The 25,000-nt window shown below is 40.2% G+C and overlaps 1 protein-coding gene across 1 annotated transcript in view; it reads right to left on the bottom strand.

Annotated features, from left to right (window-relative positions):
* Window positions 1-25,000, bottom strand: part of LOC109427669 (uncharacterized) — a 90,928-nt gene that overhangs the window by 49,595 nt on the left and 16,333 nt on the right. Inside the window, exon 2 of the mRNA XM_062850045.1 lies at window positions 848-1,487. Within this exon, the coding sequence (XP_062706029.1) occupies window positions 848-1,108 (261 nt within the window). The 5' untranslated portion in view covers window positions 1,109-1,487. The remainder of the gene's footprint in view (window positions 1-847; window positions 1,488-25,000) is intronic.

The raw sequence follows: 25,000 nt of genomic DNA, 5'->3' as shown, positions 1-25,000 counted from the left end.
CAAGAGAGATTTTTAAACCACCAGAGATTCCTGCATAAGTTCCTTCAGGGTTAAATACATCAGTTCCAGCAGAGACTAGTCAAGAATTTTCTTCATGGTTTTCTCCAGGAGTTACTTTAAGACTCCTCCTGGAATTCTTTCTGAGAATCCTCCCTGAAATTATTCGGGGATTCCTTAGTGTAAATAATGCGACCTTATTATTATGAAATGTGATAGCTTCTGAAGGTTCGAAGAAAACAAAACAACTGTAGAAAAACTGATATTTTATTGCCCCTTTATTTGAAATGAAATAATGCGACATGCACTACACTAAGGATACGGGTAATGTGGTGGCAGTGACGGACCCGAACAGAAATAAAAAAGGTATTCACTTAAACGTAATAGTTTATGTCATCAATGGTCATGAAAAAGCTCAAACTACAAATTCATAAGCGTAATGACAACTTCTTTGCTTTGCCAATGTTGACATTATGGTCAAATTTTGGTCACGCCGATTCACGCCGCCGCCGCCGCCGCCGCCGATAGCTGCCACCGGCGTGACGCCGATGACGCCGCCGCCGCCGGCCAAAAATGGCCCTCACGCCGCCGCCGAGCAAAATATAGTCGGCGCACAGGTCTAACTTTAACATCTTATTCAACATCTTATATGATCGTTGGTTGACTGGGACCACACACACAAATTCGTATCATCTATTTTCGTAAAATTTACACAAAATTTCAAGAGACTCATGTCTCACCAGCATGATAGACAGAATAATGATTCCAAAAAGGCTAGGAATAATTTTCACTAAGGATGAAAGTCAAATAAATATATTTTCTTCATGTAACCAAAACCCCAAACTCTTACCTTAGGCTCTAAATCGGCGTAGAATGTGCTCTTCCTGTCGCTGGCACTGCTCAAGCTGGAATTGGAACTGTTCCATTTCAAAGTACCTCCGGAACCACCACTCCCTGCATCGCTTCCACCGGTGTTGGTGATCTCACCGAGTGGCTGCTTCTCGACCGCAACTGGTCCAATATCCGGACTGCCCGGCTTCATTGTAGCAAGCAGCTCGTTACCATTACCATCGAAACAATCACCAACAATCTTCGTTTTATGCTGTTGCATACCTCTACCAACTAGTTGTTCGTTGTCGTTTTGCGAATGGATACCATAGTTACCCACGCAGTTCGTTTCTATCGAATGCGATTAACCTAAGCACAGTCGGTGCCATATCCATATCAATCACTACACTCCACGGCACAACACACGCGATCACGCGTCACATACTTTTCCTTTCGATTGCCATTCGGTTTCTGCCTCCGGGACATCCGAACGCGCGGCGGAGTATGGTGGGCGGGCGTTGCGGAATTAAGCCACCACAGGCACCATCGTACCGCGCCCCCTTTGGTGCGCGTAGGTCATCATCTGTTGCTGCTCATTCAAATTCCTCGTGCGTGTATAGATTTGAGACTGTTTGGTTTGGGTTGCCTTCGAATTGATTGGTCTGGAAATGGACACGAAAAGAAAAAGGGGAAGTGGACATTAATCAATGGAACTTTCGCTTTCTACGATTCATTTATGGCGGAAATCAGAATCATTACTTGTGGGCAGCAGTGGTATGGGGATGGTTTGCCGTCGATGTGTGAAACATGACTATCAAATTTTACATATGGACAAAACATCGAAGAGAATTAGAAGTTTCTGGTTTCTGAAGCATTCAAATCTCTCACTCTCCGACCCCAAAATCGTCTTTATCAGTAATGTACGGTACCGACGGATACCTATCAAATGAGCTAGCACCCATCAATCATGCAGCCGAATGCGTCGTTCGATTGGATGAAAAGAATGCAGCTTTTAAGGATATTAAAAATCCTTGGTATAATACTAAATATCTGAAGAATCAACGCAATTAATTTATGTTTGCAGCTTACAACTAACGGAACACTGCATCACAATTCCATTAATTATGCAGCGCATCAATGCCATGAAAGAGCCTTCAGGCGCCAATAAAGCCTGTATCCGCAATAATCGGGACACAGAAGTACGGCTGTAGCTTTGTAATGAATCGGTAAAATTGGTCAAAAAATTGACTGAGAACTCTTTGGTTTATGTTTATCATTTGTGCCGAATTTCAAAAAAATCGATGCATTACTTTTAACTGTGGATGAAAAACAAACAGACGAGGTTTTAAGCATTTTGTACAATCATGACCAATTTTCATTCGCATAATAGATGGTTATTTTACGATACAGTTCAAAGTTCTGTGATGATAACAATGAAATTTCGTTAGCAGTTATGATACTTATAGAGACACTTTCTTGCAAAATTTCATCAACTTTGATCAATTAGTTTGTAAGCTACTGGTGTTGCTAGGGGTGAGTGTCAGTGAAAATTTTTCGTGTTATTCATGTGCGATGTTCGCCTACTCATAACTTTCTAATTTCTCTGCCAATTTTCATGAAATTTTGACAGAAGGTAGTTGGTTATGTGTATATTATGCCTACCAAATTTGATGATTATTGGTATAGTACTTTCAATAGTACAATTGAAACAATAAAGGGTGCTGACTAATTGCTATCTGAGGGGCTGAAATCACGTTCAGTCCCAATACATGTTTCGACTATAAAATTGTTAATAGAGCATCGATTTTTTTGAAATTTTGCCTAGGCAACAAATGTAGATGGAGAGGTTTGTGATGAAAATTTCAGCTATTTCCTTTGCCATATTCAAAAGTTACAGCGCTGACAAGCAAAACTAGGGGCTGTACAAAATTCAATGGCGCACTTTCTACTCTTTCATTGATACAACAAAAAGTACTGCATCGATTCACATGAAATTTTGTAGGTAAAATGAACACATTTTAAGATGTTATTAGGCCAAATTTCAGCAATTTGTATGTATCAATTGCAGAGTTACAGCTGTATTTCTGTGTCCCGATTATTGCGGATACAGGCTTTATCTCATCGAAGCTGTGAATGTCTAATCACATAATTTAGATTTCTTTATGCAATCACACATTGTACACCGCTCGGATCACATCACACCTCGCTGGCCGTCCCTGAAGGCACCACCACCGCGCTTCTCACCGACCGTCATCGCTCAAGAAAGTTGCGCACAATTCGGCAATGAGTGTCCATTAAGGGTGAGTATAGTGCAGGTAATACACTTTTTTCGGAACCATACAGCTGCTGCTGAGGCAACTAAGTTCCACACCAGCGGAAAAGAATGCGCCGCAATGCTTTCGTCGGAGACCCGGCCCACCACCAATCTAATTAATGGACGGATGAAAACGCAAACAATGAATAATAATTGCCGATTCCGCGCGCGAGTGAAAGACCGTGGTGTGTGGTTTCATTAGACACGTGAATAGAGTGGCGCGGCGGAGGCAAAACAAGCCTCAACAAAAACGACAAAAACAAGTTTTACCAAAGCAAATGCTCTCCGCTGGCTGGACGGACATTGGGACAGTTAGTCGTCAATCGGTGCCTGCGGGTGTCCGTCCATCTGCGTCCACCACTGACCATTCATTCATTGCTATTGTGTCTGTGTCTTTCGACTGTCGGGTTCGCATTCCATCCAGTCAACAGCATTTGCCGGGAACCGGAAATTGAACTGAGAAAAGACACTATGTATTGCCACCTGCTCGATTGCTTGCCACTCTTTGGGCCGCATAGTATGGGGCACTGATTGTAGTATGCGAGGTGCAAAAGTGGTTACTTCCAAAAATAGATTAATAAGTTAAAAAAAAAAAATGGACTGGCACGCGGAATACCCACACTGTTAATCAGATTAGGTTGAGGAATGAGGGAATGTTTTGAAAAAGCTTGAGAGAGATCCAACTGTTTTGTCATACTATGGGCTGCAAAACGGTGATTGAAGAGCGCGTCCAACATAGCTCTTGTCCTCACAGGTCCCTACCTCACACGGTGTGTTTATAGAGCAACTTTAAAACAAAAAAATAAGTAAGTCTGAAATTTTACCCAATGATACTTTGGGCCATTCCCTTCAATTTGCTGGGTCGGTGGAAATCATCCATCGGGGGGTCTAGAATGAAAAATTTTTTTGAAGGTTTTTTATGCAAAAACTGTTAAAAGCGCATATTGTAAATTTTTGCATCTCCTACAAATAGTCACAACTTTTTTGTCTTTGAAGATAGAACCATAAAAAATTCAGGCGTTTCGAAGTAGTATGCGTAGATGACTGTGTGAAAATTTCATTGAAATATGTTGAATGGTTTTCAAATAATACCAAAACTTTCAAACGCATTCTAAAATACTAAGCTTAGTAGCAAAAGTCCAACAAAATATCTAGGTATATATTTTTTATATAATAATACAAGAAAAATATTTAGTTCTATGCACCTTGAGTCATTATGATGGCAGTACTGTGAAAACTTGTTTTTCGAATGATGAACAGATACATAGTCAAATACATGAAAGGCCAATATGTAGCTTTTCACTAGAGTATTAATTATTCATTTCAAGAACGTGGTTTTGCGTATAGGGTCTGGGACCATTTCGGCAGGAGCACCTATTTTGGGCACTTGCTACTGTAACTCAATCAATTTTCCACCAATTGACTTGATTTTTGGAATACAGTAAAATACGCACAGTATCTAGCCATGTACAAAATTTCATATCAATTGGTTTGAAAATGACTGAGTTATAGCAGCAAGTGCCCAAAATAGGTGCTCCTGCCTAAATGGTCCCAGACCGTACATGTTTATTTTTTCCATTTTTTTAATTAATCAGGTCTTATCTAAATAACAAATTGCAAGCGAAAGGCTTTAGAGGAGCGTGGCCCAATAATTTGGATAAAAAAAATGTTTGTTATTTTTTCGAAACATATAGTTTTATGTAGAAAATATTCTACTAGTAAACAACGCCATAACAATGATCAATCACTCTTCCTCATGCTTGGAGGTTTTAAATTACACAATATTTTTTAAACATCATATACAAATCGATAAGAATATTTAAGTCATTGTTATCAAATTGTTTTTCCTAGGCTTTATGCTGAACAGCCAATTTTCATGCTTAATGTAGAAACATTTTCAATAAGTACTCTGTTCTTTCAACTATTCCTTCCGTACTTATTATCAGTTATTTGTTAATAAATGGTGGTATAAGCAATAAGTAACATATTGCTATTAAATTCAAAGACAAACTTAAGTTTAGGTCTAACAGCTATGTCAAATACCGTGGAATAATCCGGAAACTATGTTTAGTATCGTAAAGTTGCCCTTGATCGAATATCACCCAACTGAATTCTGTTTTGAATTCAGTTCTCTTTATTGTGTTTTAATGTAGACTCATACCCACATCTTCAATGTTATTATGAGGTCTTTAGCAGAGTTAACTTGTTTTTTTTTTGTTTGACTAAGGTGAAATACTATTTAATTTTAAGCTTGTAAACATTAGTTTCAAAATAATTGAGTTTCTGTACTTTTTCCTCAAAACAGAGATGTTTCCCAATCCTCGAGTGCTTTTCTTGGCTTACCAATAAACATTTAAATACTTTTTCGGGGAAGGCCGATATGCTGAGCAGTCATAATAATTGAGTTTATTATAGGATTCGTAATACAGGCATACTTGTACTTGTGAACATGTATACGCAAAACCACGTTCTTGAAATAAATAATTAATACTTATTGAAAAGCTACATAATGGCAGTGTGTGTGTTTTCCTTTCATGTATTTGATTATGTATCTGTTCATCATTTGAAAAACAAGTTTTCACAGTACTGCCATCATAATGTTTAGAATTTAATATTTTTCTTGTATTATTATATAAAAAAATATATAGATATTTCGTTGGACTTTTGCTACTAAGCTTAGTATTTTAGACTGCGTTTGATAGTTTTGGTATTATTTGAAAACCATTCAACATATTTCAATGAAATTTTCACACAGTCATCTACGCATACTACTTCGAAACGCCTGAAATTTTTAAGATTCTATCTTCAAAGACAAAAAAGTTGTGACTATTTGTAGGAGATGCAAAAATTTACAATATGCGCTTTTAACAGTTTTTGCATAAAAAACCTTCAAAAAATTGTTTTGTTCTAGACCCCCCGATGGATGATTTCCACCGACCCAGCAAATTGAAGGGAATGGCCCAAAGTATCATTGGGCAAAATTTGAGACTTACTTATTTTTTTATTATAAAGTTGTTCTACACAACACACCGTGCTCATGCTTCCGCAGGCCAATCGATGTCAAAGACCGCTAGCTGTGTGCTTAGTTGGTATTGCAGACTGGGAACTGTTGTCCTTCTGACTTCAGCTAGATTGAGGAGGTATGCGAGCGTCTGTTCACCAAGGACGCACGGCTCAATCAGTGTCTGTTCTGGCATCCAACAGCTGAGTATGAAATGCTCCTCCACCTAATCGCAAACGGAGCCTGTAGAGTACCAGGGCACCCACCACAGTATTATGCCCTTACTGCGCTAACCGGAGCAATAGCGCGGTGGACCTTGTGTTTCTCCGAGACAATCAGCTGCCCTTCTTCAATCTCATACTTGAGGCTGAGTAAGGGCAGGATTATGAAAATGTTATTAATTAGTTTAAATTTTCAACTATATGGTTTCGCATTATACGTTTTACACAGTGTGTTCTGTGCATCCTCGCCTTTGGCGTATTCAAATCGATACCGATCTGCCTTTATTGTTGCTGTTCTTTTTGTGCTGTGATTGTTAAGAGTTTAATCTTGCCTAGTTTGGGTAGTGGCTATGGTTAGGATAGCTCAGATCAATCTTCAGCACGAAAGAACAGCAACAATCAATCTTTGTAGACTTATGTAAAATGGTACAGCCAAAGAGGCGTTTGTCTATGAACCTTACATTCGTAAGGGGAATTTCTAACTAGGAAACCTTGTGAATCCGGTATTTGCTAATTTCAGTAAACATGAAATGGCAAACTCGCGTGTCATGCCTCGAGCATGTGTGCTTGTCAACAACGCAATCGTTGCTACACACATCTCTGAACTAACCACTAGAGATGTATGCGTTATCACAATCGATGTATCTGTTGGAATCCTCAACAGAAAATACGTTTATTGTTCGGTGTATTTACCGCATGATGAACCATCCCCTACGGATGCTTTCAAGCAAGTCTTCGCATATTGTACTTTGAAAGGCCTTCCGCTAATTGTTGGCAATGATGCTAATGCTCACCATATAATCTGGGGCAGCTCAGTCATCAATTTGAGAGGCCCCAGTTTGATGGAATACTTAAGTAGTACAGATCTTGGATTACTTAATATAGGCAACCGCCTAGCGTTCATAGTATCTGCTAGAGAGGAAGTGTTAGACATAACCGGAGGCTTTCAGGTCGGCTCGCAAGGGCTACCAGAAAGCTCTTCGGTCTGCTGAACGATCCGGCTGGAAAAACCTTTGTGCAAATGTTTCCAGTTTGAGTGAAGCCAGTTGGTTGAACAAAACCCTTGCAAAATCTAAGGATTTTCAAGTGAACGAACTTCGTTCGAAGTTTTGGGTGTTAATTCAGTACACACTTCCCCGGATGTGTGGATATTACATCTTCGGATGAACCTGATGTTTTTTCTTGTAGCTATGATTCTTTGACTTCGGCTCGGATTATCATAACTTTATACTCCGGACAGACATGTAATACGAGTGTGATTCCTGTACAACGGTGCACAGTGTCAAGAAAATTCTAACAAGACTTGCTTTAGCGGAGAGAATTATCATTGTGGCACTCATTTCAAGCGCAATTTTACAGTGATTCCTGTATCACATGTGTGCCATAAGTATTAGAATCGATTGAATGGGCACTAAATAGCTTTGCATCTTTCAAATCTCCTGGGGCAGATGGGATTTATCCTATTTTGCTTCAAAAGGGATTTGATTATTTCAAACATGTTTTGAAAAAAAATACCTGTTTGCAGTTTTGCTACAAGGTATATTCCCAAATGCTGGCATGAATAAGGCGTATGAAGAAGCAAAGAGCTTCAGACCTATCAGTTTGACCTCTTTCCTTTTGAAATGCTTAGAATGCTTTGTTAATCACAACATCCGTGATGTTCATCTGGCCAACGTGCCTCTTCATGTGAGCCAACGTGCCTACCAATCTGGAAAGTCCACTGTGACTCTTTTACACAAAGTTGTTTACGATATCGAGAAGGCATTCGCTCAAAAGCAATCCTGCTTGGGTGTTTTCTTAGATATCGAGGGTGCCTTTGACAACGTGCCTTTCGATGCCATATTGGAAGCCGCACGGAGTCATGGTATATCTCCAATGATTTACAATTGAATTCATTAAATGCTCAAAAACCGATATCTCTTCTCGACATTGCATCAAGCGGCGATTAGGAAATTGAGTGTTTGTGGGTGCCCCCAAGGGTGAGTCTTGTCACCACTTTTGTGGAATCTCGTAGCAGATACCCTATTGAGGCAACTCAATAATAGCGGTTTTCCTACTTATGGTTTTGCCGACGACTACCTAACATTGTTAGTCGGTATGTGCATCAGCACCCTTTTCGACCTGATGCAAAACGCTCTTCAGGTAGTTGAGGGTTGGTGTCGCCAATATGGCCTTTCGGTTAGTCCGAGTAAAACATCTATTGTTCTTTTCACGGAAAAGCGAAACCGTAATGGTGTTCTACCTTTGCGTCTCTTTGATTCTGAAATCAATGTGACTGAACCGGTAAAGTACGTTGGAGTCATCCTTGATTCCAAACTTTCCTGGACACCTGGACATATTGAGTTCAGAATCAAGAAAGCTTGTATGGCCTTCGGGCAATGCCGGCGAACCTTTGATACAACTTGGGGTCTAAACCCAAGTATATCAAATGGATTTACATATTTGTTGTTCGACCAATATTGGCCTGCTATGAATATCTTGTGTGGTTGTGTGGTGGCAGAAGGGCGAAGTGAGAACGATCCAATCGAAATTAGGCCATCTCCAAAGGATGTGCTTATTGGCAATATCTGGAGCGTTCTCTTCAACTCCCACGGCAGCACTCGAAGTTCTCTTTGACGTTGCTCCACTACACATTCATCTCAAACAAGAAGCATCCGGGAAATTCGTGCATAATCTGCCATAGCTGGTCTCGGTCGATTGTATCATACGTTTTAAAATCGATGAACAAGTGATGTGTGGGCACGTTGTATTCGCGGCATTTCCTCAACACCTGGCGGATGGCGAAGATCTCGTTGTAGCGCGTTCACCCATGAATCCAGCCTGATATATTGCCCCACGAACTGTCTTGTAATCGGTGATAGTCGGCGGCATTAAATTTGAGAGAGTACCTATCTTATAGGCAGCGCTCAGTAGTGTGATCGAGCGATAGTTCCCGCAATCCAACTTGTCGCCGGAATGGACACACGAAACCTTCCATCCATTTCTCTGGTAATACTTCCTCCTCCCAAATCTTGGTGCACATTATAAGGTGCACCCCCCAAGCAACATTTTTAGTTTTCTTACAGTCTACAATCTGTTGTTACAAACAAAGCGATAAAACTTATTTTTAAGCCTAGTAATCCTAACAGCTCTAATAAACCCGTTGTTGTGAAAGATTTTTCTTCTGGTAAAACTGGCAACACTGATATGCTCTGTACCCACTGGCAGTAGAGTTAACTGATCAATATGAATCAGTCAAGTAGAATGTATTGGGATATTGGTTATTCGGAATGGTGAAATAATACTTGAATGTAAGTCAATTTTAGATGTAAATAACCTAGATTGAATAATAAACATAATAAATTTCCAGTATTGAAGCTGACCACATGAACGGCTGCTTTCAATATCTGTTTCGATCACCCTGAAGCTGACCTTTCCCAACAGACTTCAATGATTCGAAGGAATTGCTGAAAGAATTAAGTTGGACTTCTGGGCCAGAAGAAAGGCGATCGAAAGACAGTATGGCGGGATAAATGTTTGCGCACCGTAAGCACAATACAGTGAAAAGGACGCTTTCCTATCCAAGTCTGATTGCGATAGCAACTCGGAATCCAAGATAATAGCAAGCCCTTCGAAACACCAGATTAAGCGTCGAATGTGTTCTTCGAATCCGGCATCTCCTGCACATGACGTTGAAGTTGCGTTGAAAATTCCGTATATCAAAAATACAAATACTAATGACGTCATAACAATCGATAGCAATGATCATAAAACTACATCGTTTATCAAGGAAAGAAGTGGATTGCTTTTGATCCACCAAGCAGTACACTAAATCCAATACAGCTTTCTGATTTCATGTGGAAGAGGAAACAATACGATAAGCAAACTCTGCAGATCACGTGCAATAGATGGGCAAAATTCATTCATCAGTTTTTGTCAGTCTACGTAGTATTGGAGGTTTTCGATCCCGGTGGAGATACACAAAGGAACACACTGAAGCAAACACAAAACAACAAAGCGATTCGAGTTGGCGACTATCGACGGCTAGAGTTGGTTTCTTTGGGCAAAAAGCGATTCCATGGGAAATAGGAAACTGTAATAATTGGACTGGTTACCAGTTTTACGTGGGGGGATTGTTGTAAAGGATTTCTCTTCTGGTAAAACTGGCAACACTGATATGCTCTGTACCCACTGGCAGTAGAGTTAACTAATCAATAGGAATCAGTCAAGTAGAAAGTGTTGGGATGGGATATTGGTTATTCGGAATGGTGAAATAATACTACACGGTGTGCCAAAAACCGTTATTAACAAATAAAAATGTCCACCCAAATGGCACCCGGCATTCGAAATATATACTGTTCTAGTATCTCCTCTGAAAATTTGAAAATGTTTCATCGGGGGAAACTAAAGTTTTTTGTTATTTGAAGTTTTGAGCCATTTCTATTGGATTTTCTTATATGAGTAAATATGAACGCACGGTGTGCCTGATACCGCTATAATCAATAAAAAAAATGTACTCCAAACTAACACCCGAAATTCGAAAGATATACTCTTCTAGTATCTCCTCCGAAAATTTGAAAATGTTTAATGGAGGGATACCAAAGTTTTTACTGTTAGAAGATTTTCCTCTATTTTCATTAAATTAACTCATATATGGGAATATTGTTATACGATTTTATATCTTCATATCATAAACAAATAATAACACTGCTCAACAAAATTTTAAAAAAGTTCGTATTATGAGATGAGAAAAAAAGAACAGGGTTTTGGAACTCTAGAAGTGTCAAAGTGAAAGAAATTTCGAAAAATATTGGAACGGGACATCACAGTTCAAGACCGAAGTTTGAACTGAGAACTTGGGGTGTTCAATTGAAATACGCATAAGGGTTTCTAGGGTCCCAAACCCTTATTATTTTTTTCTCATCACATAACGCGAACTATTGTTGAACAGTGTATTTGGTTTCACAAATTCCAAAGTACAATATTCAAGCAACTTCTCTGAAAATTTGACAACACTTCATTGAGAGGAATGAGAATCTAATTAATATTCCATAGTTCTACCTGCTTATCGAATACAAATAAAAATGTGGCACGTGAGCGTTGATTACATAAACTTTCGAAGAGTTTGGCACCCGTTTTTTGTTCGTTTTTAAGCACGTTATATGTTGGAATCTTGTCGGTGAATTTGAAAACGTTTCATGGTGAAACGAGAGTTAAAGTGAATTAACAGCCCAAGGTTTTGGTATTCCTAGGAAGCTTTGTAAATCGTTGGTATAATTAAAAGACACTACACCATCTTCAGTCAGAGGCTGCACATACTGAACATTACATACACGAGAAAACGAACAACACACATAACACCCAGTGACCCAGTGGAGAATTTTCCATTTGACGAACAGTTTTCCCCGATTGGAGCGGGAATCGAACTTGCATTCCGAGGTTTACGAAACGCCTAGACAACTGACGCCGCTAGCCGACCACGAAGCCCACAATATAAGATATTGAAGCTTTTGAAGTAATCCTAAATGCTAATGGTTAATTAGCCAGCTATTACGATATGTTATTAACGTGTTTTCCGTGAATTTTGAAATATTGCATTTGAATGATCATCAGTAACAACAATTTGAAGCTTTGATGTCAATTTCATTGGAGATATTCATACTATCGCTTTATCTATAATCACGTTAAAAACACCTACTGAGTTTTGTAACAGTATCGCAAAAAATGTGATATATAATCAAAATTTAAATTAGTTACAAAAATATATTCATTGCGAGGAATGATTAACATGAGAATAATATTCTATGAGGTTACTACATTTTCAATATACTTTATCATATCTTATATTTTCAAACCACTGTAATTTGCGATCGTTTCAATGAAATGTTGTCAAATTTTCAGAGAACTTGTTTGAGTGTTGTATCTTTGAAATGGTGTTTGTGAAAATTATAAATATTTGTTTTTGATTTGACGAGCCAATGAAACATCCTATGACAATATTGCCATATATGAGCTAATACTATGAAAATAGAGGAAAATCTTCAAACAGTAAAAACTTTCGTTTCCCTCGATGAAACATTTTCAAATTTTCTGATGTGATGCTAAAATAGTATATCTTCCGAATGCCGGGTGGCAATATGGTTTATATTTTTATTTGTTAACAGTGGTTCCAGGCACACCGTGCGTGCATATTTACTTATATAAGAAAATTCTATAGAAATGACTCAAAATCTTCAAATCACAAAAACTTTAGTTTCCCTCGATGAAACATTTTCAAATTTTAAGAGGAGATACTAGAATAGTATATCTTTCGAATGCCGGGTGCCATTTGGGTGGATATTTTTATTTGTTAATAACGGTTTTTGGCACACCGTGACTAGAATGTAAGTCAATTTTGGATGTAAATAACCTAGATTGAATAATAAACATAATAAATTTCCAGCATTGAAGCTGACCACATGAACGGTTGCTTTCAATATCTGTTTCGATCACCCTGAAGCTGACCTTTCCCAACACCCGTGATAAAACCCTATAAAACCCAAAAGGGACCACCCTACAGGAGGTTGGTAAAACCATTCCCTAAAACGTTTTATATGCTATTTGATTTTGTATCTTATTCTTGTAGTATACTATACGGTATAGATAATATGTATATGTTGTGTAGGTTGCAAGAAGATCAACAAGCCGTTTCATAGTTCAAAAAACGCTTTTAATGAACGATTAAAACCCAAAACTAAAAGCAAATCTGAAACTAAAATCAACACGTCAACCGGCAGTAAATTCGGGGCCCGTGGCGTAGTTGGTCACACGTTTGCTTCATATGCGGATGGTCATGGGTTTGATTCCCAGCCCCGGCACTTGCAATTTTTCGTCAGTTGCTTTTCCCCCGAGAGCAACTGACACTGACCCTCTTCTGAGCCCCATGGCTCAAACGGACCCGGATACCTGGACATCGGCGAACTGCTACTCATAATGGACCCCCAATCGGACTGGAAAGTAACAACGGCCATCCATCATCATCCTTGTGCTCATCATTCTACTTAGGTATAAAGTAGAAAAAGTGAAAGCAGCAGAAAGGCAACCAGTTCGATAAAGTAGAATAGAATCTAGTGCAGCTGTCAATTGAAATTGCTCACGTAGTGCCCCAGTGGACAATAGAGCTGTAAATTAGGTTAAGTGATTAAGAATAAAAAAAACTGGCAGTAAACTGCAAATTGTTATTGATAAAAAAAAGAAAATTATGTCGGTCGCCCATGTCAATAATATTTATTTCCAAATTTCCACGGAGAAAGACTATGTTGCTATGACAAAGTAATTTTTGCCAAAAGAATTATCGGTATGATGCAATAAATTATTTATGAATAAGGCGAAGCGCCTCGTCATTTTGCAGGTTTTGGCACAGTACAACTAACTATTTTTATCTTGCTTGCAAATATCTGCATTCAAATCACAATCCAAACAACAACATGGCGCCCGGGGGTTGCAAGCCGGAATTCATCATTGTGACGAAAAATATGGATGCCGTCAAGTTAAATCCTCCTGGCTTTGATTGAGATTGTTTAAGATCAGTTAGTGTAAAAGAAATATGTTTTAGAATTGCTGTTCTTTATGCATACGGCCCAAAGTCAAGATTATACAATCTTATTCTTAACGCATAATTTTTAACGCTACTGAAATGCTATTAGGTTCTATGGAAACGCAGATTCAAACAAAATGATCTCAAGAACCCGCCCCTTTTCCAATAGCGGTCAAAAATGTAAACAATCCAAAAGCTTTTACTTCCGTCGGGAGTTTTGTGGCGCTTGGTGTTTTCTTGTGGCTGATTTGTACTGCAAAAATACTTGAAAAGTGGATCATTACAATGCAATAATTGAAAGAGAAAGTGAACAAAGAGAGCCTCTCAAATGCAGATAGGACCTATTGAAATGTTTGGCCTGAAATAGTGATAATCACAGGATACCGGGTATAACTGTGTGCGAATGATATTCATTATTCGGTCATTGTTTTATTGCCGGAGCTGAAGCAAACGATCCCCACCACCCATCAGTTGCTTTGGAAACCTCGGTCGCAATCCGGACTCTAGCGGAGGATGCTCAGTTTAGTCGCCTAGCCAGGAAAATAATGTTAAATGAAGAATAATTATGCCTGATTGATTACTTTTTCGTTTGTGCGGCATATCGAAAATATATTAATCAGAAGAAAACTGAATTGCAGTAACATTCTTGAGCTGCCTTTAATCCTTCTAATGGTAATTCTGAAAAGGTTTAAGGTTGCTTTATTACGACTTTATGCAGTCTTCAGGTTTTAAGACCAATAAGATATGGCATGCATGCAGCTTTGAAAGAAGTTTTAATATTGAGTTTTAATACGTACTTAACAGTTCGCTTACAATAACATTTTTGTTTGACAAAAAGGCAAACAGATAAGTTTTATTCGCTGGACTTCTAGGTATCTACAAAATGTTTTGAAGTTGGTTGTGCTGTTAAAGCTGCTTTACAACATGAACTGCTTCAGTAAACCTAAAAGGGTTTAACGAATCCATGAACAAAACCGCAATAAATAATGTCTAAGAGCAGAAAGCATTGAAATTGTTTCTTGGGCCTTAACTAACGCTCGTGCAAAAGCCTGCAATCCTTCTCAAAATAATTTTTTTGGGACAAAGGAAGAGTTTTAAATATCCAGGTTTACGCCGAATAGAAACAGTTTTACTTCATTTCAAATAATTATCACACTAAGCAGTCGCGCCTCATGAGTCGACTTCACACCCTCCGTGCATCTCAAATCAAAGTCGGGAGATGAAAAGTGGTGCGCTCTCTGTTAAGGCGTCACCCTCAATCAAACAATTAACCCTGTGAAACGAAAACGGCCGCCCGAGCTTTTGTTTCCATTCATTGTCAATTAGTTCGGGCTATTGTTCTCTGCCCGCACCGCGGCCGGCATCATGATGTCGGAGAAAAAAGTGAATTAATCAAGCGAGAAAAAAAGCATTATTTTCGCAACTCGCACACTCAATGGCCCTATTGCTATGTACTGCTAGGCATGACTAGGTAGGTTCGCGAAACTTTGTTCCCAAATCACCCCGACCAAACGCGAACAGTTCTGAACCGTCGCCGCCACGGTCAGTCACCGATCGGGTGGATTGTGGCCGGCGTCGCCGTCGCCTTCAACGGAACTGTCATATTGAAATTGAAGCAAAAACGATTTAACGCTGAAGCAGGGCTGAGAATGTCCTTGGATGTCGCGGCACGCGCGCCACTTTGTTCTACTTATATAAACCGGAGTTCCAGTCCAGGAGCCTTCTAGCGTGACTCATACTCCGCACGAACGAAGCACAAGACACCATTCAATATTCGCCGTACCTCCGAGCCGTCAGCGCTTTGGATCGCCAAGGGTCTTGTCTAGAGAAGCCGGATTTATGCTGCCTCTGGTTGGCGGCCGTTCGAAATTGCTCTACCTTATTGCAGCGTGCCACGACACCGCCAGTATATCAAGCGGTTAAATATCCGTAATAAAATTTAAATGAGTTTTCCATATTGTTGCACGGAGCGTAAATCCGCTTGTTGCACCACAAATCCTACCGCAGCGTAGTTAACCGGTCCGGTACCGGAGCCCAAATTAATTAAACGTCTCCACGTGAACGCCCCCGTAAAACCAACCAATCCACGCACGCAGACACCTCGGTTCGTTTGGGTGAAAATAGGCTGTTATCACCGTGTTCGAATCTTCAGTATATATTTCAGTTTTTCAACCGCGATCCATAGCAATGCATAAACGCGCAATTTTAAGCCGCACCGGCAACCGATCCAAACCAACCACACAGCCGGGTGAGAATTTGCTAGATCCGGTTCCGGCGGACACGCAAAAACCGACCTTATGCTGATGTTGTTGCGTGTGACTACGCGTTTTACCCCTGAAGATGGAAAGAAAAAAAACAAACCTGTAGTTTTTATTCTGCAAGTTCATTCGAACCACTACATCCCGCTCACGCCAAGGCGACGACGTTCATATCTACTTAAATTATGGATGGCACCACCGCACCGCCATGCGGTAGAAACCAGCGGGCGCAACGCACCAGAAATTGTCCAGGGCCGGGCTGCTGGACTACCCCAGCAGCACACCGCTCCGTGGACTTTGCGTGGATTGCACAGCACGGCCATCGTCATGGAGCACCGTCGCGTCGCCGTCGCCGCAACGCAATGTGATTTCTTTTATGCTGATTCGGTCAACAACAGCCAGCTGCTGGTGGACTGTTGGTTGGGCGGTTAGTGCAATGGCAACAAACTGGGGCCACTGCGTGCTACTGCAGTGCAGTAGTATGGGAGCATCGTCATGAAGTGAAGCGAAAATTATACTTCACGAAAGGAAAGTAGAAATTAAAATAAAAAATTGCGTAGGCTGTTTGTGCGATTCAACTTTAAGCCATGCTTGCTCCAAAACAGTATTGCAAAATAAACAAGTTCTTTTCATCTGGTGATACAATTATTGCCATTGGATATTATATAGAGAGAATGATGAAGGATCATAAAAAAGGAGAAAAAAAAAACAAGTCCATATAATTAGCTCTACCGAATAGTCATTCAATGGTTCAATTTATTAACTACAACATCTTCAAACTATGAAATTCGATACTCATACCTCTGGAACGTCCTACACTCACCAGATCACGCGTATCCTATTCAGTTAAATTTATACGCTATGCTCAACGTCGTCTAGTAGCACCCGGATCTTTTGCGAGTACAATCTTCGCAGAACTACTATCGGACATTTTTGCAACAATCCTGTCAACAGTATCCATCCAGCGGAAGCAACCTTCTCGATGCTAAGTTTTCAGGAATGTGCTGCAACCTACACTATCAAACATTGTCCTCCAGCACACCGCCAAAGATCGTCCATAGCATGCGTCCATCGAACACTTTGAGTTCTTGCAAGTTCTCCTAGAGATTGATCCTCTGTAGTCGGCCTTCTGATACCTACACAAGGAACATTTAGTGCGATAGTGCGATTTTTCTCCGCAGGTTCTTCATGAGCCCATAGTACACACTGATAAGGCGCCTTCAAGACTCATGTTATTGTCAGTTGTTAGAGATCGAGGTAATGAATTCTTCTGTTATCTCGAAAATATCTTCGTACAAACAAGGGCTGCGAATCGGTGAGTTGACAACACGGAGCGTCCAACATAGCTCCGTCATCACCTGTTCCTACCTCATGCTTGCACGAGTCAATCGACTGGCAAAGACTGGCAGCTAAGAGTTGTGTGCTTAGCTCGTAGCGCAGCCTGAACACTGTTGTCCTTCTGACTTCAGCTAAATTGAGGCCCTCGGGCGAGTCAAGAGTGTTGCGGCTAGGCCCAATAAGCCACCCGTAAAAATCCCCATTACGAATGACATAGGAGAAAATACGACTCGATACAATCGGCAAAGATCCACGCAACGAAAACAGGACTACGATTGGAAACTTGGAACACGGAATTGCAAGTCACTTGGAATCGCAGGATGTGACAGGATAATTTACGACGAACTACATACCCGCAACTTTGCAGGAACTTTGTTGGTGGACTAGACAGAAAGTGTGGAAAAGTGGGCATCGAGCGGCTACCTTCTACCAAACTGTGGCACCACCAATGAACTGAGAGCACATCCAGTTCTGTTTTCGGCCCAGATTACGAAGTATTTTGCTGCGACCGCAGCCCTAGAAACAGCCGCAAACTAACAGGTGGTGGTGTCCTCATAGCTGTGAAGAAGATACGTAAGGCCACCAATATCCAAAACGACCTTTGAGGAAGCGTCGAGCAAGTGTGGTTTCGTATCCAGCTGTCAAACCGCTCTATCTTCCTCTGCGGAATCTACTTCCCGTTAGATCGTATACGTAATAAATCATTGATCGATACGCATACCCTGTCTATTATATCAGTCGTCGAAACTGCCTCAGCTACGGATGAAATCATCGTTATTGGGGACTTCAACCTACCAGGAATTTCATGGCGGTCGTCCTGCAATGGGTTTCTTTATCTCGACGTCGAGCACTCCGCTATACATAACGGCGCTTCCAAACACCTCGATCGTTACAGTACCGCTACGCTAAGACAGATTAATCATGTGACTAATGAAAACAATCGCTGTTTGGATTTGTTTTTCGGTAGCGTTCAAGACGAAGCTCCACATATTACACACACACTTAGAAATTCTGAAATTTGCGCGAAACGGAATCACCAAAGAACGTAAACGTTTTCAAGACTGAATCACGAATTGGACTCAATTTTACGCGCATCATGTAATTGGTGGTTGGTTGCGTTAGATGTCAACAAATTCGTTTCACCAGAAACGTAGAATCAGTATCACGTTCATCAGCCACCTTCTGACTCGGTGAAATAGCCGAGAGGTAAGGGATGTGGCTCACGATCAGCAGATTCGGTGTTCGAATCCATGCATGGCATTATTTTACTTTTGTATGTTTTATCTGTTAAATCGGTTCTAGCGATTGCTAGACGCTAAGAAAAAATAAGTTTTATCTTGAAAGACGTAAATTTACATGTTTCAACCTCTAAATTTGTGTTTTTGAAGATGCTCGTATATGTCAGGTTCAGGACACTTAAAATTACACGATATTTTCTAGGTGTGCAGCGCAACATTTTTTTTTGTCTCAAGAGCAAACTTATGTGTCTCTGACAGATTTTGGGCTGCTGAATCCGAATCTGGGCTCAGATTTGCTCCAGCACGTCACAATTTTGAGCTATACCTCAATTTTTAGGGCAAAATATGCGATTTTGGGCTTTTTAACTGCAAGCCATTAAGCATGGAAATATATTTTTTAATCAATCAAAGCATAAATTGGTCAATTAACATCTAAACTAAAGACTCATGCTAAATATTTCGTTTTACCAAATCAAATTTGATAGATTTAAGCATTTTAAGTCAGTATGTAAACTTGCATGCAACTTTTGGAGGATGACTTGTATGGGAAATATTCAACATACCATAAATCGCTTAAAACTTGGTAAAACGAAATATTTTGCATGAGTCGTTAAATTATATGTTAATTGACCAATTTATGCTTTGATTGGTTAAAAAATATATTTCCATGCTTAATAGCTTGCAGTCAGAAAAGCCCAAAATCGCATATTTTGCCCTATAAATTGAGGTATAGCTCAAAATTGTGACGTGCTGGAGCAAATCTGAGCCTGGATTCGGATTCAGCGGCCCAAAATCTGTCAGAGACACATAAGTTTGCTCTTGAGACAGATCAAAAGTTAATTTTTGTTACGCTGTGTTATCGAGGCCCCGTCACCTTTGGTTAAGGATGTCAATCACCACAAAGCGTTAGTTATCACACTCCATGATCACCGTATTAGCTTGGTGCAATCGATCAGTTCGGTTTTCGTAAAGCCGACCATCAGAACATTATCGAATACCTGGCAGCTGAAATGATGTTCTCGATGAACGTGACGGGGACATTGCAGCGCGGACTCTCTCGCACATTCTGGGACATATCGTCGATAGGCACGTACCTAAAAAGATTCACGCCAATAATAGCCATCCATGGCCAACTCGCGATCTGCGCAGGATGAAGGCAATGAAGCGAGAAGCACTTAAGCGTTAGTCGGAATACCGAACCTTCTCTCTCCGTGAGCACTATACCCAAGTAACATTTTTTGTTTTATGATGTTCTACTAGTGGTTCTCCCGACCAACTTTATAAAACTGCTAGAGACGAACCAGCCAAGGGCTGAAAGTCTCTTAAATAAAGACAAACCAACCAATTATAAAACTGCTAATAAAGCCAACTATTCCATCATAATCTTCTGACAACCGCTATAAGATCGTCTTTCGACCAAGTGGACCACTTTCCAGTGGCTTTCCAAGCAAGATTGAGAGTGACAATAAAACTAGCATGTTGTTCATTCGTGCTCGAAAAGTTTGACAGCCGGAGTTCATTTTTCATCAGTGGAAAGAATAAAAATAAACAATGTTTACATTAATAGCAGCATGGAGTGGTTTCTTATCAAAAATTACCAGTGAAAATCTAATTAAACATGTGACTTTGTGGCGATACCTGATACATTAAGGTATGTGCGAAAGCAGATTTCCGGTGAAAGTTATAAAAATAGGCGTGAAAAATAAACGCGCCTCTCAAGAAGTGTGATATTGACGAATAAACAGTTTTCATTGAAAAGTGCAGTGGATTATTTCTCAGTCATTTCGCAATAAAGCACTTTTTCCCGAATGAGTTTATGTTCAAGCACGAAAAAATCATCATCTACTATTCAAGGTATGTACTATTTTGTTAAGTTTTCAATTGTAAAAATCAAAGTGCTGAAGAAAATTTGCAATTGCAATATGGCAGCAGCTGCAGCAGAAGGCATTCTCTTCGTCACAGCCCCCATATGTTGAATTTGTCGAGCTGTTACCATTTTAAGATTTATTATAAAGCAAATTTTGATTTTCGCTATTCCATATGAGATGGCGTTCCTGTCGACAACGAATGACATTTTATTATGTGGTTTTATTGGCAATTATCGGTGAAAAAGGGGGGCCAAAATGTAGCACGCTAATTGCGGCTAAGAGTTTTTCCGTCTTCTGCTTCGTTCCCTGGCTCCAAAAACAGACGGCTTAAGCGCCACCTCCGAAGAGGACCGTCTGTCGAGTTATGTTTGCCCGGCAAGAAACCCAACCTCAGGGCGGGTTTGTTTTGATAAGAGACCAAATAGCGATTTAGGGACGATACAGAAAACTCAAAAGTACGGTTAATCGAGATATCTCACTTATAGAGGTCGCCTTAAGCGATTCTCAAAAAACGGTTGATGCTAACCGTCGTTCTACCAACTCACAAAGACACCACTCACGAGTATCATCATTGGAAGAACTCACCAATTTAAATTTTCCTGTTAGCTTTGGACACGTGAGTGGAGAGACTGATTTCCCAGGCAGTCTACCCTGGCGTACAAGAATTAACTAAAAAACCGGTAGAACGACGCGAACGTGAGAAATCTCGAAGACCAAAAAAACTGTTACAGGGAAAGCACAAGAAGATCAAGGAAAAATAACAAAAAGATGAACTGTATGGCTATTTATACATGAAAAACTGCTCAACTTATATAATATATGACGGTAGTGAAGAACTGGGACTGATGAAAATTTACAACGAAGACGTACCATTTACTTGCGACAGATGGTAAGGAATGACGATAATATTCTAATTGGATTAATAACTAATGCAAATATATGTGTTTGTAGCATGAAATTTAACAATTACGATAAAAATACGGCAAATCCACTTGCAATGTTGAACAAAATTTACAAGGACGGATGAAGACGGAACACAACTAAGAATTTCCTGAAGGGCGGTGACCACGAATGGATTATAACGAATAAATCTACCAGAAGGACGATTGATGGGAATGGACTTTAAAACACAACTGCAAGTAGGACTAAGGACTTATGAACAAAAACGAAAACATTGGCAAATCTAATAGGAAAAGTGAAGTTATTTACTAATTAATCCTAAATTTAAGTTACTAACCGTAGAATTACCGTAGGGCGTTAGGCGCGTACTAACCAACTAATATTTACAAAATTTATGCTATTTACATGGGAGGATTACGTTTCGTGATCTCAACTCCCTTTCTATGTGGATTTCATTGCCCTTGAAGGTGTTTTCGTGGAGATTTTCATGGAGATGCCTTAGTTGCTTCTTGGGGAAGTTCACATAGCTCGTCTATCTAACAGTCCATCAAATTTCCAAGTGGGATCACGTCATAGCTGGCGATCAATCACTGTGATGGATGAGTTCGAGTCACCTAATGGTCAATTGAGGCCAGAGGTCTCACATGGGCTCCTTCCTAGGCTTCGTAAGGACCAGTACTAACTTAGTACTGAGTACCGAGGATTGGAAATCATCACTTAGGCTCCCTGTAGTCTTCGTGTTTCCACTTTTCCCGGGTAGAGGTTAAATACTGACGATCAAAACGTGATATTGGTTTGATTGATATAAGAGATAAAAGATCTGAAAATAATATCTGAAAAATGTTCCTGGAACATCTGAATAAGATCAAAATTTGATATTTCAAGATCAAACGAATAGCTCGCTGCTATTGGTTAGATCTTACAAAATCTAAATATGATATGATGATGATGTTCCAGGAGTAAATTTTTGATTTTATTTTTAGATCTTTTATCTCTTATGTCAAACGAACCCATATCACTTTTTGATCTCCATATCAAAATATGCTATTATTGAGCTCTTTTCCTCTACTCGGGTTACTATTGGTCAGGCCATCACCCAGCTCCTTCTTTGCTTGATGATCCTTACTACTTCAGTGAGAAATCATCGCCCAGGGACTCTCTTCAAGACCTGAGGTGTTTCTAGCTCATTTTCACCTGGATTGGTCGAACCTCACTTTACCCCGAAGGTGTTTTATGAAGTTAGTCACTCACAATACATAGCTTGAAAAAAATTGTCGGTCACCTTAGTGACTGGTGATTTATGAACCCTTGGGCATGTTTTGATCAATTTGGTCACTCCGAAGAGGTTCATAGCTTGAAAATAATTTGTTATTCTATGTCGGTGGGTGCATCTTCTTCAGATGACACCCGTAAAAGACTCCCATTTTTCACCGAGAATTGCCAATAAAACCACATAATAATCGTTCACGGTGATCAACCCCGGTCAGTACGAATGACATTTCACTGTGGTCGGCTGCAAGCGGCCAAACATATTTTATCAGTTCAACTCGAGGATGTTATTTTGTAATGTAATGTAATATCAAAGAATGTACTTCGAGGTAACAAATAATCATGCTCGTTAGAATATGTTTAGAAAATAAACATCCACGAAACCCGGGCCGGATGGAATTCCATCTGATTTTCTGAAAAAGCACATTGAAAGTTTGCTTATTCCCATACTGCACGTGTTTAATCTCTCGTTGTCCTATGGAGTGTTCCCATCAATTTGGAAGACGTCTACGATGTTTGAAATACCCCGATAGTTGATGACATTTTGCCGATCACCTTTCTTGTATACAAAAAGTGACCGGCAAAATGTCATCAACTATCGGGGTATTTCGTGCCTATGCGCGATGTCTAAACTGTTTGAATTAGTTTTGATGGACCCACTGCTGTCTCATTGTAAACAACGAACGAAACGAAACACGGTTTTATACGCTACTAATCTCCTGTGCCTCACATCTTGTTATAAAATTATAAAAAATAATGAAATTATTAATAATTTTATAATAGAAATAAAATTTATAGTTAAAATTAATGTTAAATTGTTAATATTAATCTGATATTGCTGTAAGCTTTGCCCAAAAATCGCAGACACATGTCATCTATACTGACTTGTCCGCGGCCTTTGACAAAATTAGCCACGGCATCGCAACTGCCAAATTAGAGAGACTCGGTTTAAGCGGCAACTTTCTGCGTTGGTTTGAATCTTATCATACTGTGCGTAAACTAAGCGCCTCCGTAGGCGATTGCCAATCCATCGAGTTCTTGGCAACATCCGGAATTCCCCAAAGAAGTCACATAGGGCCTCTGATTTGCCTACTCTATTTTAATGAATATCAGGCTGGATTCATGGGTGAACGCGCTACAACCGATCAGATGGTCAGCATACACCAGGTGTTGCAGAAATGCCGCGAATACAACGTGCCCACACATCACTTGTTCATCGATATCAAATCGATTACGACAAGGTGATGGTCTTTCGTGCTTGCTGTTTAACATCGTCTTTATTTATTTAGTTAACATCGTCTTAGAAGGTGTAATAATGAGAGCGGGGATAAACGCGAGTGGACGATTTTTACGAAGTTCGTTCAGCTGCTTGGTTTCTCTGATGATACTGATATTATAGTTCGTAAATTTAAGACGATGGCGGAAACGTACATCTGACTGAAGAGTGGAGCCAGGCGAATCGGATTAGTCATTAATGTGTCGAGGACAAAGTACATGATGGCAAAGTGCTCCAGGGATGAATTATCGCGCCCACCACCTTGAATTTCTATGGACGTTGGTAATCGAGACGGTTGAAAAATTCATGTACTTGAGATCACTGGTGACCGCCGACAACGACACTTGCTGAGAAACTAAGAGACGCATTGTGGCAGGAAATCGAGCTTACTTTAGACTCCACAGAACTGTACGATCGAATAAAGATCGCCGTCACATGAAGTAAACTAACTACAAACCGGTAGTCCTCTATGGGCACGAAGCATGGGCCCTAAATACGTGCAGAGGAATAACGCGCATTTGGAGTTTTAGAACGAAAGATGTTGCATGCCGTCTACGGTGGAGTGCAGATGGAAGACGGGACTTGCAGGAGGCGAATGAACCACGAGCTGCAACAGCTACTGAAAGAACCAACCAGCGTCCACAACCACATCGCCAAAATCGGGAGGCTTCGATTGATGGGTCACGCCATCAGGATGTCGGATAGCAACCCGATTAAAATGGTTCTCGAGTATGATCCGACCTGTACAAGAAGACGTGGTGCACAGCGAGCTAGATGGGTCCAGCAAGTGGAGGACGATTTGCGAACCCGTCGCAGAGTGCGGAACTGGAGATGCACAGCCATGGACCGAGTCGAATGGATACGATTCCTACGTACAGCATAGGACACTCGGGCCTTAGCCTGACCAGTAAGGTAAGTAAGAACTGCGTGTAACGTA

The sequence above is a fragment of the Aedes albopictus genome, chromosome 2 (assembly GCF_035046485.1).
Source record: "Aedes albopictus strain Foshan chromosome 2, AalbF5, whole genome shotgun sequence".
NCBI lineage: Eukaryota > Metazoa > Arthropoda > Insecta > Diptera > Culicidae > Aedes > Aedes albopictus.
This window is presented reverse-complemented; position numbering and strand designations above follow the sequence as displayed.